The 18056-nt window shown below is 37.4% G+C and overlaps 1 protein-coding gene and 1 long non-coding RNA gene across 7 annotated transcripts in view; one reads left to right on the forward strand and one right to left on the reverse strand.

Annotated features, from left to right (window-relative positions):
• Positions 1-7175, reverse strand: part of LOC135964915 (uncharacterized) — a 55425-nt gene extending 48250 nt beyond the window's left edge. Inside the window, exon 1 of the long non-coding RNA XR_010577653.1 lies at positions 7096-7175. This is a non-coding gene — a long non-coding RNA (uncharacterized lncRNA). The remainder of the gene's footprint in view (positions 1-7095) is intronic.
• ERICH3 (glutamate rich 3) overlaps positions 1-16558 on the forward strand; it is a 110800-nt gene extending 94242 nt beyond the window's left edge. For 3 of the 6 annotated variants that reach the window (XM_005543006.5, XM_045368744.3, XM_074003700.1), the window contains exons 13-16: positions 7126-7251; positions 7680-7721; positions 11153-13521; positions 14234-16558. In XM_005543006.5, the coding sequence (XP_005543063.3) occupies positions 7126-7251; positions 7680-7721; positions 11153-13503 (2519 nt within the window). In that variant the 3' untranslated portion in view covers positions 13504-13521; positions 14234-16558. The remainder of the gene's footprint in view (positions 1-7125; positions 7252-7679; positions 7722-11152; positions 13522-14233) is intronic. The other 3 variants (XM_005543007.5, XM_074003720.1, XM_074003716.1) reach the window with 1 other exon arrangement.
• The last annotated feature ends 1498 nt before the right edge of the window (positions 16559-18056 follow it).

Genomic DNA, 18056 nt, shown 5'->3' on the forward strand with positions numbered 1-18056 from the left:
GGAACAGGGAGTCCCGCAAGTGCAACAGTCCCAAGTTGGGAGCATAGTTGCTGAATGAAGGATTTGGAAAGGAGGCCAGTGTGACAGAGTCTAGTAAACAAGTGAGAGAGTAGCACAAGATGAGGTCAGAGGAAGAAGCTCATAGGTCATGGGAAGGAATTTATTCTGAGTTAGGATATCTTTCCTCTAGAAAGATGTGAGCCCAAAATGGCATGATCTGAACGTTTTGAAAAGACTATTCTGGCTACTATATGGAGGCTAAACTTTAGCATTCTCTGCAACTGTCTTTGAACATCTGTGGTCTTCGGTTTGTAATTAATCCTGGTATTTTGTGGGCCATGTGTCAATGTCAAAGATGACACAAGAACATCTTCACTGTGTAGGTAGATGATGTTAGTCATGAATTTTGTCATGGTGAGTTGTTGGGAAGATAATTGACTGGCTACACAAAAATGATGAAAGCACAGGGATGCTTTTCAAGGTCACCAGGTACTTGGAATAAGTTTGGGCATATCTTTATGGTGTTTTTATGGGCTTCTTACATTCTTAAAATACAGATTAAAATTCTTGATAAAACAGTCTTCTGATATTCAGTTGCTCAGGATTCTTAACAAGTTTTAAGATGGGATCAATTCGTTTTGTTTAAAACAGCATAGGAGAGAGAATGAATTAGATGTCATTGAGAATACACGATAGGGAATGTAAAAGATGTAATTGTATACCAAATTAGAGCATTTATGTTTGACATTTGGGAACCTGGAAGAAAGAACCGATAATGAAGATTCAAGTAAGTATGAAATAGAATAACTAGTATTTTTGTTTCATGACTTAAGCCATTTATTAAAGTTATATGTATTAGTGGTCCTACTTCTCCTTACCTTTCTATTGCCCAAACACCTCAGACACTATTGGCTAGAAAATATGTAGCACAGTTGACCTGCTTATCTGCAGTTTCAATTACTCATGGTTTACCTCAGTCTGAAGATAGGTGAGTACAGTACAATAAGACAGACAGAGAGAGAGAGGAGGAGGAGAGAGAGAGAGAGAGAAAGTGAGAAAGAGAGAGAGACCACATCAACATACCTTTTATTATAGTATATTGTTATAATTTTCTATTTTATTATTAGTTATTGTTGTTAATCTCTTATGTGCTTAATTTATAAATTAAACTTTATTATAAGGATGTATGTATAGAAAAAAGCATAGTATATATAGAGTTTGATACTATCTACTGTTTCAAGCATCTGCTGGGGTTGTGAATTGTGTACCCTGTAGATAAGCGGACTCCTGTACTGTAAAAACAAACAAACAAAACCCCTGAAGCCCCAAGATATACAGTACATTGAAGTTCTTGTATGATTTCTTGAACTTTCCTTCTTATTCCTCTGCATATTTTTCTTTTCATCTGCTCTGGCCGACAGTGACATCTAAAGCTTTACCATGGAGAACAGGCAATTACAGGACAGAAATACTGTGGCTTTGTTCTGCCCCTTTTACATTGTTTTAAAGGAGAAAAATGGCCTAGAGGATGTGTAAAATTGTGGGAAGGTCAGGGGAGAAACGAGAAAGAAATAAACAAAATAAGCACAGAATTACCAAAAAAAAAAATTAGAAAAGAGAAAATGCTAACCTGCAACTATGTTAGACCTGAAAAATTATAACCTTCATCATCATCATTCTAAATATTTTTTGTTAAATCAAAGTTTATGGTAAAGAATACCTGAAAAATTCCAAATTATTCATTTAAACTACATAAATAATGCTTCAAAGTGATCATAAGAATGTTTTTTATTTAGTAAATATTTAATAATTCAATTTGCATCTTGACTAGTAGATATTAAAGTGTCAACTTTTACATCCCACCTGTAATGGCCTGAATTTTAATATGTGATCTGATTTGTTTCCACAAAAGCAGCTGAATTATTGCAGTGAGTTTCTAAGTTTCTACATTAACATAGCAGCAAGTGATATGAAGGCTATAAATCGACTTTTAAGGAGAATGTTAATTAGAAACACTGTGAAATTTACTTCATTTGGTAATATGAATTCAAGTACCTGATTTCTTTCTCCCTGTTCTATTTTCGATGAGGAAGAAAGTATAAAAATAGCAGTTGAAATGTTTCACAAAGTTTAAAAAGTGTTTTTGTATCTGAGGAAGGTACCATCCAAATGTCACAAAATCCAAGGAATTTGCTACATGAGGGCAAATTAGAGAAAGACATCAGGAGCTATCTTGTGTTTGTTTCCCACGAGAAAGAGGAGCGTCCTCATAGAAGTTTAAAAAAAAAAATCATCCTAGACTTAAAGGATTAGAAGAGGCTGGAAGCAGGGGTGAGCTGTGAGGACGCAGAAAGCTGGTATGCTGGCCTCTAACAGTTCAGTGTTCTTCACTGTTGCCACCCTCCCAGGAAAGTTTGTGAGGCAACACCAACAAAAAGTCAGCTGCACTGATGGGTAGAGGGTCTTCTCCCCTGAATTCATAGAGGCACTTCCCTAACAAAGAAGATGGCAATGTCAAGAGTAGCTGTCTAACCAAGCCTGGAAGCTCTTGCAACCATAGAAAAGTAACGCAGTGAATTACATTTCTGCTAAGAAGGTTCAAAGCCCCACTTTCCTTTCCTTTCTCCTTTAGCTCTTGGGTCACTGAATTGGAATTGGAAACTACTTCAGCTTAACATTTGTGAGGAAGATCTGCATCCCAGTGGGATTTAAGAGCATTCAAGAAGCTAACCACTCTCTTAATGGAAAATACAAAATGAATAACTCTCATTTGTATTTAAACATAAACATCAGTCCTTTTTGTAATACATAAGGACATAGAAAAAATGATTAATGTGATTTAGAAGGTTGGTCTATCATGTAACTATTATTCTCCATGTGCCTTTTTTCATAGCAGCACAGAGCAGAATTTGTTGAATCCACATTACATGATAACAGTGCAATAAAACTATAAATTATTTATAAAATATAATTAACTCTCACCAGAAAAATTGAAAATTTAAAAGCAGTACTCTAAATAATTCTTGGATCTAAGAGAAAAAAACAATTCACTGGATAATTAATTAATTGCAATTATTAGTGCCAATAAGTGGTATTTGTAAGGTGACCAATTTCTAACTATAGCCTCAAACTACCGCCCCACTGAAACTATAACAACAACAACAAAAGTAATAAACCACAATGGAGAAGTATTCATAAACAGACTTTAAGAAACTTATAAGAAGGAAGAACTTAACATATGGACAATAAGAAAAACATGCTATTCCACACAAAGAGGATGAAAGAGAAATATGATAAATGGGAAATCACTCCCACTATTTGAATACAAGACTAAATATAAAGATGATGATAATTTTTGCCAGATTAAATCCAAAATTTGATGTAGAATGTCTGTAAATCCTAACAATAATAGTTTGGGATTTGAAAACAATTCATTAATTTGGAAGAAATAGTACTGAGTAATGTGAGATTCTTTGCAATAGCAGCAGCAATAACAGCAATAACACACGACTATACAGGAAAACAAACTCTGGAGGAAATATTTGCAAGATGGATATGCAAAAAATTTATGTTTGTATGCACATAAAAATGGCAACAATAAATATTGGGGACTACCAGGTGGGGGAAAGTGAAAGGGGGCCGTGGGTTGAAAAACTACTTATTGGGTATTATGTTCACTGCATGGTGATGGTATCATTTGCACACCAAATCTCAGTGACATGTAATTTACTCATGTAAGAAACCTGCCTATGTACTTCCTGAATCTAAAATAAAAGCTGGAAAAAATGATTGATGTTTGTAATACATAAAGAGTTCTTACAAATCAATAAAAAGACAAACATCATAACAGAAGAATGTACATTGTATAGCAGGAAATTCACAAAAGGAAAGTTTGCTGCTAATCTTGAAAGCTCTATCCTTGCCACTACTTTTCCATTACTAAAATATCAAATAAAGAAAGAATTGGTGGAAATTGTGAAAATAGTGCAGGCACATAGGCCTTTCAGTCATTATTGATGACATTGTTCGTCCCACCTCCTTTTTAAAAGAACATTTAGAAATATGTATAAAAAGCTTCTAAAAATTCATAGCAATTCCTATTCCAGGAATGTGTCCTAAGGAAATAGTCAAAAATATGTGTAAAAATGATTATAAGTAGCGTTTAAAGTAGCTTTATAATCACAAAATAATAGAAATAGCTCAATATTTAACAATAGACGTTGATGAACTGAAATTTAGTAAGACTATTAGAATGTTTTATGTGTTACTGAAGAGTCTTTTAAATTTAACGATATGGGAAAATAGTCACAATACATTTCTAAATTAATAAAGTTGGATATTAAGTGCTACCTTTAGTAAGAATTTAGTAAAAAATACTTGGAAATCTATTAAAATGTTAACTAGCAGCCTTCTCTGAGTAGTGAAACTATGATAATTATTTTCTTCTTTGTATCCTTTAATTTTTTCAAGCTTTGGATAATCTATCTAAATACTATCTCCATATTTAGGGAAAATACAATACATATTAAAATATATTTGTTTTTATACTAAAAAGCTGACATTGTAATATAAGAATATTTTGATATTTTAAAAAATACCTTAAAGTATCATTATATCATTTGCGTGAAAAGAAAAAGCTTATTCTCTAAGAAATTTTCTATGTGTGACAATTCCATTTTGCAACTAATGCTGTGAGAACTGACAATCACCTTTGCCTCTAGTGGTCACCTTTATCCATTGGTAAAAGACAGGAGCCTTAGGGGATGAAGGGCTAAATAGAGAGAAGCAACAAAGTGATGTGTCACATTGCTGAAATGGGAGTCTCAGCATGCACAGTCCTCTTTTACTATGGGTGGAAAACAGTTGGGGTTAGACACCAGCCAAGTTCTTGCTTTTAAGTTTCAGTTTCAGAAGAACATCTGAGAAAAAATGACCAAGTGAAGCCTTTTCTGGTTTCACATGTAGTAAGTCCTTGATACTTAGGCTAGCATTCCACTCATGCTGAACCCGAAATAGGCAACACCTAACTATACAGGCTCTCATCTACTTCCAAAGGCTAATCCTCCAGGGGCAAGCCAGCAGACGTGGGAAAATGGTGATAACATCCCTGAGACAGAGGGACTACAAGCTTCACTATCATTTCTGAGTGAGTTTTAATTTTCAGAAGATGTTAGTGTCGTTTGGCTTCTTATAGTAGTCTTTTGGTTCAGTAGCTGCTAATTGCGTAATTATTGTTTATTATTAATATTGTAGACTCTATTTTTATACCCTGTGGACTACTTGGACACAATTTTGATGTCTTAGCACTGATGGAATAAAGCTTCATGTAATTGCCAAATAAATTCATATGCAAAACCTAAAACATTGCTTATTTGAACTCTCTAGATATACAGCATTCACATTATACTGGAAGGAAGAAAAGGAAGGAAGGAAAGAAGGAAGGAAAAAGGGAGAAAAGGAAAGAAAGGAAGAAAGGAAAGGATGATATTTGACTCATATGTATTATGTTTATCAAGTTTCTAAAATGAAAAATTGATAGCAAATCCAACTATTACATCATTGTCATGAGTCAATATCGTCTCTAAACTCTTATTGTAAAAACCTTTTGTTGTATTGGATAAATGAGGAAAACTGATGTTCAAATATTTTTAAAAGAGAATATATTTGAACCATATTATTTCCCTTTTTCATTTCTGTTTGTCCTCTTAATATTGTTAAGTCAAAATTTTCCCTCCAAAACCGATTTGAGGCAGGTATTCCACTATTTGTTTCCAAATACAGAGGAGTCAGTAAGTAATTACCCCTTAGTAGTTCACCTTAAAAGAAGCAAGAAACCGCATTCTAGTTCTGTTTTCTCAAAGTAAAGTCGTTTTATCTGCTGTAACAGAATATCGGGGGAGGATGAAGGAAGGAAGGAAAGGAAAGAAGGAAGGAAGGAAGGAAAGAAGGAAGGAAGGAAAGAAGGAAGGAAGGAAGGAAGGAAGGAAAGGAAGAAAGGATAAAAGGGAGGGAAAAGGGAGAAAAGGAAAGAAAGGAAGAAAGGAAAGGAAAGAAATTAGTTAGTTTCAGAAATACCATGTTCTTATCCCAGAAGACAGATCTAAGTCTAGTGTTATTTGAAATAACTTGTTAACAAGGAGGTGATATAATGGTAATGTCAGGGATTTATGGGATTTATGATATGGGTCATCAGATGATAAGCAAGGGTTGTAGAAAGGGAATTGTCAGAAACTAAAGACAAACTTAATTGACTTTACACTTTGGCCTAGAATCCTACCACATTGGGTGATGACACTTAGAAATGCCCATTATCATCATCATCATCATCATCGCTGGTATTTATTAAGTGCCTAGACACTTGCTAGTAAGTGGAAGATGAAGATGCTCTCTCTCCATATTATTTCATTTAATCATCTCAAGAACTATTGAGTAGATAACTCTTTTTGACAGATGGGTAAACCAAGGCATTGGCTTAGGCCAAAGCAATTGCTCAATGTGATATGGTTAGTATGTAATATGAGAATTGAATTTAGGTCTCTGTGATCCTGAAGTCTATGCTAATAACCAACTACAGATAACAGAAATTTCTACAATAGCTTTTACTGTCAAATTTATAGGAATTGTGTAATAGCTTTTTTGCTTCTGTCCACATGGAGTGAATATTGGGGTCAAATCACTAAAATCTACTAATGGATGAAATGCTCATAGTGTAGTCAGCTCTAGTAGTTTTAGTAATTTAAAAAAGCAGTGATGATTGGTGTCATAAAAGCCATAGCACACATTCCTAGAAGGGAAAATGCAACTACACTGCTTTTTTCAATCATTTCATTGCATGTTCATTTGGCAAATCTGTCACTGCTCCTGGCTACTCGCTCTCTCCTTTTTTAATGCAAGTATTTCTCTGCATGGATTTCTTTACTTCATGATCTTCTCTTGTGTATTGTGTTTTCTCTTTGAAATCATAGCTCGGGAGTTGTTTATGCTTCAGAGATTTTTAAAACAAGGTTACATTTTAATGTAAATGCATTTAAATTGAACCACTTGTTTAAATGATGTGAAATGGCTCAACAATGTTCCCATGACCTGTTTTTATACCTTTTGATATTCTATGTGACATCCAATAAGCTGGACAGATAATAGCAGAAGTCTTGGCATCGGACTACCACTGCCACTGTGATGCTGAGTCTGGTGTCAGCAGTGAAGATGAGGGTGGGAAGCCACCGAGGAAGCTGGAGGTTGACACAAGTGGCGGTGAGGGCACATCATTACCTAGGAACGGCCTTCAGAAATCCTCTGCAAAAAATGGCCTGTTTCTACCCTTCTTATTCTTGTTTCTCCCTTCTGCCACCTTTTTTTTTTTCTTTTCAACTAATGAATAGCATGGCCAGAAGTAGTTGAAAGGCCCTAAGGGGAGCTTTACAACTAACATCAGGTAAAAATTTATTGTTCTTTTTTGAATATATTGATGTCTAGGATTAAATAAAAGAATGTTAGATTATACAATACCGGTAGGAATTTTCACATCATTCTTATTTCAATAGCCTGCCTCCCAGACAGTTGAACAGCTAGGTGAATTTGCCTTAACTGATCCAACTGGAGAGATGGAGAACGATAGTACATTTCACAGTGATTCATTTGAACTTTTCTTTCCCTTTTTTTTTTTTTTTTTTTTTAACTAGGAAAGGATTCATTTCCATTAGCCTATGACCTGGCTCTTGGTGGTAAGTATTCCGTCTGCAAGAGTTCCAATTAGAGTGATTCAACAGACCATGACTCACATAAATCTGGTCAAACTTCCCATGTTCTTGAAATCACTAGGCTTTCTGGTATTTATTGAATGACTTTTAAAAAATGCCCTGATTTGAATATATTTATGTGTATGGGGGCAGGGAAATATATTCATTTATTCATCATATGGTCACTTTATCCCACCTTCAATTTTAGTAATTGTCATCAAGCATTGTGAGGCATTTGAGATTTTACCCTTCTTTCAAGCAATAACTTAGCCAGCCACAGTTTTATGGATCATGGCAGAAGACATAAGACACCTGAGTCAGAGAAAAAGGACTTTATTGCTCATAGCAAATAGCAGTAGCCAGAGTACCTGTATTTATGCTGGTTCCCTGAGCTCCAATTCTCCCTTGGCAACACGAAGAGGAGCAGGTAACACTTGATTGTGCAGTGGGCTGAGTTACAGCAGAGGGACCCTGAGCTTAGAGAACCCACATCTTTTATAGTGGGCATTCAACTAGAAGAATTCAGGTGCACCTTCCCAAATATTTATTCTTCAATGCAGAGATACTGGTTATTATTGGTCAAATGGAATTCAAGCAAGAAAATCTAATTATTTGTAAGCAATGAAAGGTGTGCACAAGGAAGATTATTAGGGCTTTCTTTATGCCAGGAACTGTGCTAAGCATAAATTATCTCATTTACTGTCAAAGGATTCTGTGAGCACAGCATTGCTATTCCCATTTCATGGATAAGAAAATGAAAGATTAGAGAGGTGTTATTTCCCAAGTTTGTATAATTAGTAAATGGCAGAGCTGGCGTTTTTTACCCACGTTAGTCTGACTTCCAAGTACACATTCATTCCACTAAATCAAATTGCCACTGTTTGTGAATATTACTTGTTCTCTCATATTAAATATTTTTTTCAAAAGCCCATGGGGTTACCATCAAAAAACATGTAATGTTTTTATACTAATATTTCTTAGAAAAGCTTCAGTTACTCTTTCTCCCTTGCTTGAGGAACATCATATCTGGCTCCTGTATAGTGTGTGTGTGTGTGTGTGTGTGTGTGTGTGTGTGTGTGTGTGTGTGTGTGTGTTCATATAATATCTCAGCTGGATGCCATTAGCACTTTCTCTCCTAGAATTTAGACATAGTATATTACTACATGGTGGCTAGGCAATTTTATTTCCCTGTTTCCCTGAATGTTCCTTAATTAATCCATAAATTTAGAAAACAGATTAGAAAAACAGAGGACTTTTTTTATATACTTTCATGCAGGAATTTGAATAGCAGCAGATACACTATTAAAGAAACTTGACACACATTATTGTTTCCTATTGTTTCAATTTAATTTTGTTTCAAATCCGGTAATAATCTGTAATGAAATAAAATGGACCATATTCTCTCAGGTGAATTGGCTACATGTTCTGTGAACCAATATTTGATTCTATATTTCACTTTGGAAGCTTTTAGGTAAAAGTTAGGAAATAACTGCTGTGATAAGCAGAGGATGACTTGTAAAGTCAACCTCAGCCCTATTGATAGACCTGAAATTTTTATTTTACCCCTTTGAAAGGAGACATCACAAATTACCTTCCAAACACATTTTAAGGGAAATGTAATATCAGCTATTATTGCTTTACCTCAAAATGGTTTATCATAATAGCTGGCAAGAGACCGAGGAAACGCAACAAACGATAAGCATCTTTTGTGTTAGAAGAGGTAATGAAATGGTAAGACAGTCTTGGACGGGGTATAAAGTAGAGAAGTGAGTAAGATAAGGGCTTCAGGCTTCTGGTAGATTGTTGGTGATGATGTTGGGGGTAAGATGGCTAGCCAAGAAGGCAAGCAAGTGAAAAACAAATGAGGAACATCATACTTGCCTACTTTACAAGTTTTTTTTTTTTTTTAAGTTAGAGTTTGACATCTTGGTATGTTAACTAATTTTATAAAATCTAGTCTAGTGTTTTTTTTTAATAAATGAAAAAGAAGATTAAATTGATATAAATTATTAAGATGACCCTTTTCAAAGCTTCCAGCTCCCTAAGTCCTATTCTGCAGTTGGGAAATCGAAATGCTTTAGGTGTTTGGCATAACATGCCTTTTTTAACTTATTTTGCTTGCAACATATATATAACTTTATTTAATAATAAAAAAATCCACTTGTTGCTATTAAAAAATATCAAACCTATATTTATTGAACTATGAACTATGATAGCTTGTGCACCCAGGTTTGCCAGGAAATTATGGGTGAAAACTTGTACTTCAAGAAGAGTATTTAGGCTGAAAAGTGTCCCAGTCTACAAAGTCCTGTCTTGCTTTGTGATACTGTTTTGCCAAAGGCAAATTAGCTTCTGAACACAGGTGAGAGGTAATGCAAATTTGTGTCTTTAGTAAAAAGTCTTACCTTGAGCTACAAAGGTAAGACTTTTTACTAAAGACACCGATTTGTGATGACTAAATCTAGATATAGTAGCTTATCATGTGGGAGTGAGAATCATCAGTTCACACTGTATACTGATTGTGTTGCTAAAGGCCCATGTGAGTTCCAGAAAACATAGGCAGAAGAGAAACATATTATGCTGCTGCAGAAAATAATGGTTTCAGGGCCAGGTGCAGTGGCTCACACCTGTAATCCCAGCACTTTGGGAGTTTGAGACCCAAGAGTTGAAACCAGCCAGGGCAACATAGACAGACCCTGACTCTACTAACAAAACAAAACAAAACAAAACAAATCAAAACAAAAAAATTAGCCTGGCCTAGTGGCATGCACCCATGGTCCCAGCTACTCAAGGGGCTGAGGCAGGAGGATTTTTGAGACCAGGAAATCGAGACTGAAGTGGGTCATGTTCACACCGCTGCCATCCAGCCTGGGTGACACAGAGAGACCCTGCCTGAAAAAAAAAAGAAAAAGAAAAAGAAAAAGAGACAAATAAAATAATAATTTATTTGAAGATTAAATACTCACTATTTTTCTTATTGCATAATTTTTTCCATTCCACTTACTATTATTTCTAAGAAAGGAATCGTGTATGTATGTGAGAGAGAGAAAGAGGAAGCCAAGAGAAAGAGTGAGGTGGAGATTTTATTGATTCCAAGACATGGGGACATGATAATTTTTTTGCTTATTGCTGCTTATGTTAAACATCTCTGATGTTCAGCTTTTCTTTAATATCAATGTGTTCCTTAAATTGGAAGACATTTCTTTTCATAGTGAAAAACCATTATTAAGTCATGGTGCATGTTACAGTCAGCATCCTAGAATCAATGGAAAAAGTGTTTTATATATAATTCAATGGCCTTGTGATATCACATATAAATATCTCACACTGTAAATAAGTGTTATATAAGATTATAGTGTCTCCTCCCTTGTTCACTTGGATTAAAGTAACCTTGATTTCTAACCTCATTTTTATAGCGCCAAGAATGAATTTAGTGGTGGATGAAACAGCAGCAATTAACTCAAACAAGGAATCCCAGCAATTGGCCCAAGAAACATATACACTGGAGAAGAAAGGAGCAAAGGAGGAAGATGAAGGGCCCCAGCACAGAGATGCTGACATAGTACAGGGAAAAGGGGAGGCAGCCCTGTGGGGAGAAGCAGGAGTTGTTCACAAGGCTCCCTTGAGGGCATGGAAGCCAACAGCAGAGCAGTCAGAGTTGGCAGAAGAGTTTACAGAAAAAGGGGAGATCCCTCCAGGCATAGAAAGGAGGGCAGAGGCAGCAGCAGAAGCAGAAGGGGCCAGAAGGCTGGGTGAAGCATGCTCAGATCCAGTAGGACAAGCAGCAGCAAAAGATGCTATGGGTCTGAGTAAAGATAAGGCTCCCGAAAAGCAGGCTTTGATGCTCACAGTGCTTGAGACAGACAAGGCAGCTTTTGAAGGGGAACAGGGTTTGAAGAAGGCAGTGCTTGCAAATAAAGCAGCAACTCTGAACTCGGAGGATCTTCAGGAGGCAGCAGCCCTAAGAGAGGCAGCGACATCGGAGGAGGGAGAGGCTGAGGGTGGGGTGGCTGTGAATGATGTCGGGGAAAGTGAAGAGGAAGCATCCATAGACCTAGAGGACACGGGACCCATGGAGGACACAGCACCAAAGAGAGAGGATGGTTCTGAAGAGGCAATTCTTGGGGGAGAGGAACCAGCCAAAGAGAGAAAGGAGGTTATGAGAACAGAAACAGCCTTGAGCCCCTTCACAGGAGAGGCAGAGGCAAGCCGGATGCGGGTTTCAGAGGGCAGTCCTGAAGACCTTTGCCAGGAAGATGTGGAAGGGGAACAGATGGTGACTGAGGCAGAAGCTAATAGGGAAGATGATAGGAAAGAAATTTTACCCAAGGAATTAGATGTAGCAGGAGAGCGAAAGAAAGCTGAGAGGCCAAAAACACCTCTGAGGAAAACTGACTCTGAGAGAGAAGAGGTGACAAGGGTAAATGCACTCAAGGATGAAGACGCTTTTAAAGAAGAGCAAAAACTTAAAGCAGAAGAGGGGAAAACAGAGACGGAAGTAAGATCTGAGGAAGAGACAAAAGCCCCCCCAAATGAAATGGGATCTGATGCTGAGAACGAAGCACCTGTGGAGGCATCTGAGTTGTCTGACAATCCAGGGATTCTAGGAGAAGATTCACTAAAAGACACAGTGGTTCCCATATTTGAAGCAACACCTGGATTTGAAAAGTCGCTGGAAAACATAACAGCTTTGAGGAAAGAAGGAGGAGGAGAAAGACTGAGCGAAGCCAGAGACACAAAGCACAAAGACAGAGAAGAGCTGTCGAGCAGGGAGAATAGGGCTCTGGAAGAGAGGCCCCGCCAGGATGCAGAGGGGCCCTTGGCAGCTCCTGAAGGTGAGCCAGCAGAAAAGGTGCAGGCCCCTGAGGGGTTGATCCCAGCCACAGGCCAGGCAGAGGAGCTGGCCGCCAAAGATCATGACTCCTGCGCAGGACTGGAGGGGAGGGCTGAAGGACAAGGAGGAGCAGATGTCATGCTAAGGACCCAGGAAGCTGTTCCTGAGGAAGATCCCATGACGGCAGAAAAGTTCAGGCAGGAAGCGATGGGTGAGGACCCAGAGAAGGTAGAGGACAACGAGTGTACTCTGGGGACAGACGCGATGCGGGACAGGAACTCGGAAGGGGACGGGGCCATGGAAGGCGGAGGAAACACAGAAAAGAATGAGGGCATGAGAGGAGGAAGGGTTGTGGCTGAGGAAGATCTACATGGAGGTAGGGAAACGGCAGAAACAGCTGCAGAGGAGAGGGAGGTGTTGGCAGGTTCGGAGACAGCTGAGGAGAAAACAATAACAAATAAAGCCTCCTCCTTTTCAGATGTTGCTGAGGAAGAAACCTGGCACCAAAAGGATGAGTTAGTAGGAAAAACAGCAGCTGCAGGGAGGGTGGTGGTAGAGGAATTAGCACGGAATGAGGAGGAAGTGCCTGCAGTAGAGGAGATGACAGTGACATGTACAACAGAGACTGGGGTGGGCACTCCACGAGTCCTGGAAGGGAAGACCTCAGGGCTAGGACAGGAGCAAGAAGGAGGGTCAGAGGGCCAGGAGGCAGCCACTGGGAGTGGCGATGGGAGGCAGGAGTCGGGAGCAGCTGAAAAATTCCGATTAGGATTATCACGGGAGGGAGAGAGGGAAGTGAGTCCAGAGAGTCTACAGACGATGGCAGCACTTCCTGTGAAGCCTGATTTCACTGCAACCCAAGAGAAGCAACAGCATATGGTGCAAGGAGAAAGCGAGACTGCAGATGTTTCTCCCCAAAACATGCAGGCCTAAGAGACTTGCTGGCAGACGGTGAGTTTAAGCCTGTTGTGTTTGTAGAATTAAATAGCAGCCCTGCGGTGGGTCTCCTCCCCTTGGGGCTGGCTTGTCCCTTTATTGGTGTTTGTGCACATATAAACACACAGGCTTCAATTCTGTGTCACTTAGCCCTGAGCCTGTCAGGAAAGGGGCTGGAAAAGATGAAGGAGGGGCCAAAGCACACACAGGAGCCACTGCTCTTCCCGGTGTGACAAGTCATACTCAGTCTTTGCAAGGCAGCTCCCTCGAGTAGTGAGATCTGTGTCTCCCGGATAGGACCCCAAAGACAAAATGCAGAGGACAATGTGCCACAAAAGACAGACCATAAAAGTAAAGAATCAAACTCTATCTCACAATTCATTTCCACCTTAGTGTTTTAAAGGATGAGATGAAGGTTGTTTGTAATCATTTGCCTTTAAGTGGGCCCTATGCTTTCATTACTGCAGTTTTGCAAAGTTTAATACATTTCATTTCTACATATATAAAATATAAGCATTCTATATTTAATATTTTAAGTATATAAAATATTTTACATTCTGTATGTAAAATATTTAAATATATCAATCTTGAAGAGTGGAACTAAAGACTAAAATTATTTTTTTGCATATTCTGCTATTTCCTTAATGCCCTCACATTCTTAGTGTCCAGTTTCTACTATTGTGAGTGATTTTATCCTGTTACTACTATCCTTTTTATTGTTTTTCAGAATAATTTAAAGATGTCTTCTGGAAGATGTAAAGAGTGGAGAAAGATTCACCCAAGCATCTCACCAGGATTCTTGATTTTTTCTCTCTCTTCTTTTTAGTTGCTGGTTGCGCTTGTCTGAGATGATTCCCAATCTGTCAGCCCTGGTCAGTAGCTCAGTAAGCACCCTGAGAATAGCTCAAGTAGATCTGTAGGACCCTTATTAGGAGCAGTGGTTCCTCAGAGAGAAACTTGTGAGGCTGTTACACATTCTACACACCTAACATTTTCAAATGAAAATGATAATTTTCAAATGTTTGACTTTTACCAAAGATCACTGGAAGGCCCAGTTTGTAATGTTAGGGGTTTGTTTAAAGTCGTTTTTATTTTACAATACAGAGCCCCAATCAATTCCACAATCTCAATTTCATACATGGGACTTTTACTTAAAATCTGTGGTTTGGGGCTTTAATGAATTGGCCTGTGAAAATGAGCTCTAAAGGTCCTCCCACGCACATTCAAAACTAAAATTGCTCCAAATCTCTAAGTTCTTCCAGCAAAAGATTTCTTGGCATGTATATTCACTTATACTTAGAAATAGTTGTTCTTTTAATTTATGCCAGAATAACAAAGTGAAAATCTTATTTCAAAATGTTCTTTGTTTTTGTGTGTGTGTGTGTGTTTCTGTAGTTCTGCTTTCTGGGATAGACTAGTAAAGGGGTAGCTTCCAGCATTTTGTCCCTGGGGCCTTATTTATAGGGCCACTCAGATTTAAATAAAAGTAGTAAATAATTTAGCTAAGTGGAATAAGTATAATAATTATAGCGGTAGGCATAGCATATCAGCATTATGCCAACATTCTAGACTCTTTAGTTGATGTCATTAAATGGAAAAGAAACTTGGATTAAATGGGTGTACTGTTCACCTTCCCAAGTTCTGTTATTTCAAACCTGTGAACTAACCTTGCAGTTCATTATAAATCAACAGTCGCAATTGCATTCTGAATTACTCCCTGATATTATTTTCTAGTTGTGTATCAGCCTGCCTCCTAGGGGTTTTCAGTTCCTTGAAGACATAACCAGTGCCCCAGAGGGCATGTATTTATCTACCATTTCTCTAGGTAAGAAGGTAAAAAAAATTTCCTTAAGCAGTGATTTTCCAGCCAGAATATACATTAGATTTTCATAGGACACTTTTATAAATGACTCAACCCTTTTCCCCACCCCAGAGATTCAGATTTAATTCATTTTAGATGGATCTATGCATCAGTATATCTATTTTTAACTTTTCACTTGATTCGTCTATGTAGCCAAGGTTGAGAACCACTGCTCTAAATCATCATATAATCCATGCTGGCCACACTACACTCAAGGTCCCTAGGGACCAGTCATATTATCATAATAAGTATTTTCCATTTTAATGTGTAATGGAGTCATTCAATGATCAAAAATACACTGGGCCAGATAGTAGACTGGTCGCTTGATCAGAAGGATCAGCACACCAGCATTACCTGGAAATTGTTCCCAGCCTCTGTCTCCTACCTACTAAATTAGAAACTCTTGGTTGGGTCCAGTAACCCATAGCTTAGCAAGTCCTCCAGGTAATACTGATGTACACTGATGTCTGAAAACAGCTGTCATGGACTATTGATTGTATTGAGGATTAGTCTCAGTTGGAAAGCCAACTACAGAGGCATTTTGAACTTTCTTTCTTGGCCTCTCTATGTCTATCTTTTCCTGTCTTTTCATTTATCTGTCTCTTTCTCTAGTAAATGGCACTCAATATAAAAGTGGTGAAGTCAATCTTAAACTTATTTTTATTATGATTTTATGGATACATGCACGAAGTCCCTCTGCCCTACTCCCTATTAAAGGATATTACTCATTGCACATCATAAATCTCCATCATCTGTCTTAAAGTTTTACGAGTAGATTTCAACTACATTATATTCAAGTTCATTTATTACTGAGCTGTATTACTGTGGAGCTCTAACAGTATTTGTTTCCTGATTTCAACCTCAATGCTACAGAACACTTTGAATACATTGCACCTTATGGGAAAGATAGTAAACTTATTAATCCCTTTGAAAAATTAGTTTTGTACAATGTGCTAAGTGGTAATTGCTTTGGATTACTTTTATATTTAACATACTCCATCAAAACATCCCATAACATAATTCTACAATCTGCATGTGAATTTGACTGTGAAATTCAGTATTGTGATATTTTGAATAAGTTAATTCTTTCTCTGCAAATGCTATGTTGATAAAATTACTTGTATGTTCACCTGAAATGATGTGTTTCCTGTTTCTTCATTATTAAAACATAAATCAATGCGTTTACAGATACATGTGAATGGTTCTTTGTAAATAAGACTCAACTTTTAAAATCTCTGTGTTCTTGCCTTACAATATTTGAACTCCACAGAGCAGAGAAGAAAGAATTAGTTTCACTGGGCTGTATTTTTGCGTACAGTATATGATGTATTTATACTGACTGTCTACACTCACATGAGATAATGTCAGGGAGAAAAATTATTATCGCCTATCACCATTTTATAGGTAACTGAACAAAAGCTCAATAAAGTTAAATGGCTTGTCTAAAAATCAGTCAACCTCAGGTCATCTGACAGAAAATTTGGACTTTTTCTTATCATATACACGACTTCTAAGAAGAGGTATCTTAAATAGATACTAAGATACTATATGTGAACATCTACATGTTTTTGTTTACTTGTAGAAGGGAAAAATTTAAACTTCCTCAATATATCCTCTATCAGTGAGAAGGCAGTTATATTTCCAGCTAATGTCAATCAAAGAACAAAGGAGATTATTAAAATAGTTCAAAAGAAAAATAGGCAATCAAAGGAAATGTAGGTAGAATTAGGTTTTCTGCTTGAACTTCTTGAGTTAAGCCTTTTCTAAGAGTGTTGTAAATTTAAAGTACAGTTGAGTTCCTTAATCCTTCTAAGATCAGTAATTTTGCCAGAATAATTGCCTTTGGAAAAATGATTGTTTGAGAAAAGAAAAGAAAGCCTTAAGGAAGATTCATCTAGTAAGTGAAATATTCCAACAGACTCAAGGACAGCCCAGAAGAGGCCGCTTCTGACCTTGGGTAATATTTCCTCTCTGTTTTCTGTACCATTTGATTATATCATTTAAAAAATAAGTTCCTGACACCATGGCCAGCAGCAAGAGGTACAAAAGAACAAAGAATAAATACAGCTGGAATTCTTTAAAAGTTGCTCTCAAATTCACCCCTCTTTTTTTCCTTTGCTTTTTTGTTCTTTATGCTAATAGCATACCCTGTGACAGGGAAACTAAGCTCTTCAAAATAACTGGAAACTAAATCTGTAAGATAAAATGCCGAAATTTGAGAATGCACATGCCTTTTGTAATTTTTTCCAGAAGGCTCAAGCTATTTAATAATCTGTGGGACTCAACAGTATTTTGGAAAGTTGAAATACCCTCATTTTTAATTAGGGAAAACGCAGTACACAGAAGATTCTTGGGACAGAGAAGCTGGTGTCTAAGTCTTGCTGCTTTGTCATATGTTTCCTGGTCTTTATTAAATACCTATTTATAATTAAATATTATATTAGGGAACCATAAATTATGCGAGAAATCTCACAGTTGTTCAGGAGATTGGTGCTAACGAGACACAGAGACTTTCAAACTGGTGTAAATGTACCTCCCAGGGAAGATGAAGCTTTTCATGGGATTCACTGGCAAGGCTAGTTTGCAGATGCTTAACCTCCATATGCACTTTATCTTAAAATGGACTTGAGAACTAGCCTGCAGTCAAAGTTTTTGTCAGACCCCCACGTCTTTTCACAATAGAGACCAA

This window comes from Macaca fascicularis, chromosome 1 (genome assembly GCF_037993035.2).
Source record: "Macaca fascicularis isolate 582-1 chromosome 1, T2T-MFA8v1.1".
Classification (NCBI taxonomy): domain Eukaryota; kingdom Metazoa; phylum Chordata; class Mammalia; order Primates; family Cercopithecidae; genus Macaca; species Macaca fascicularis.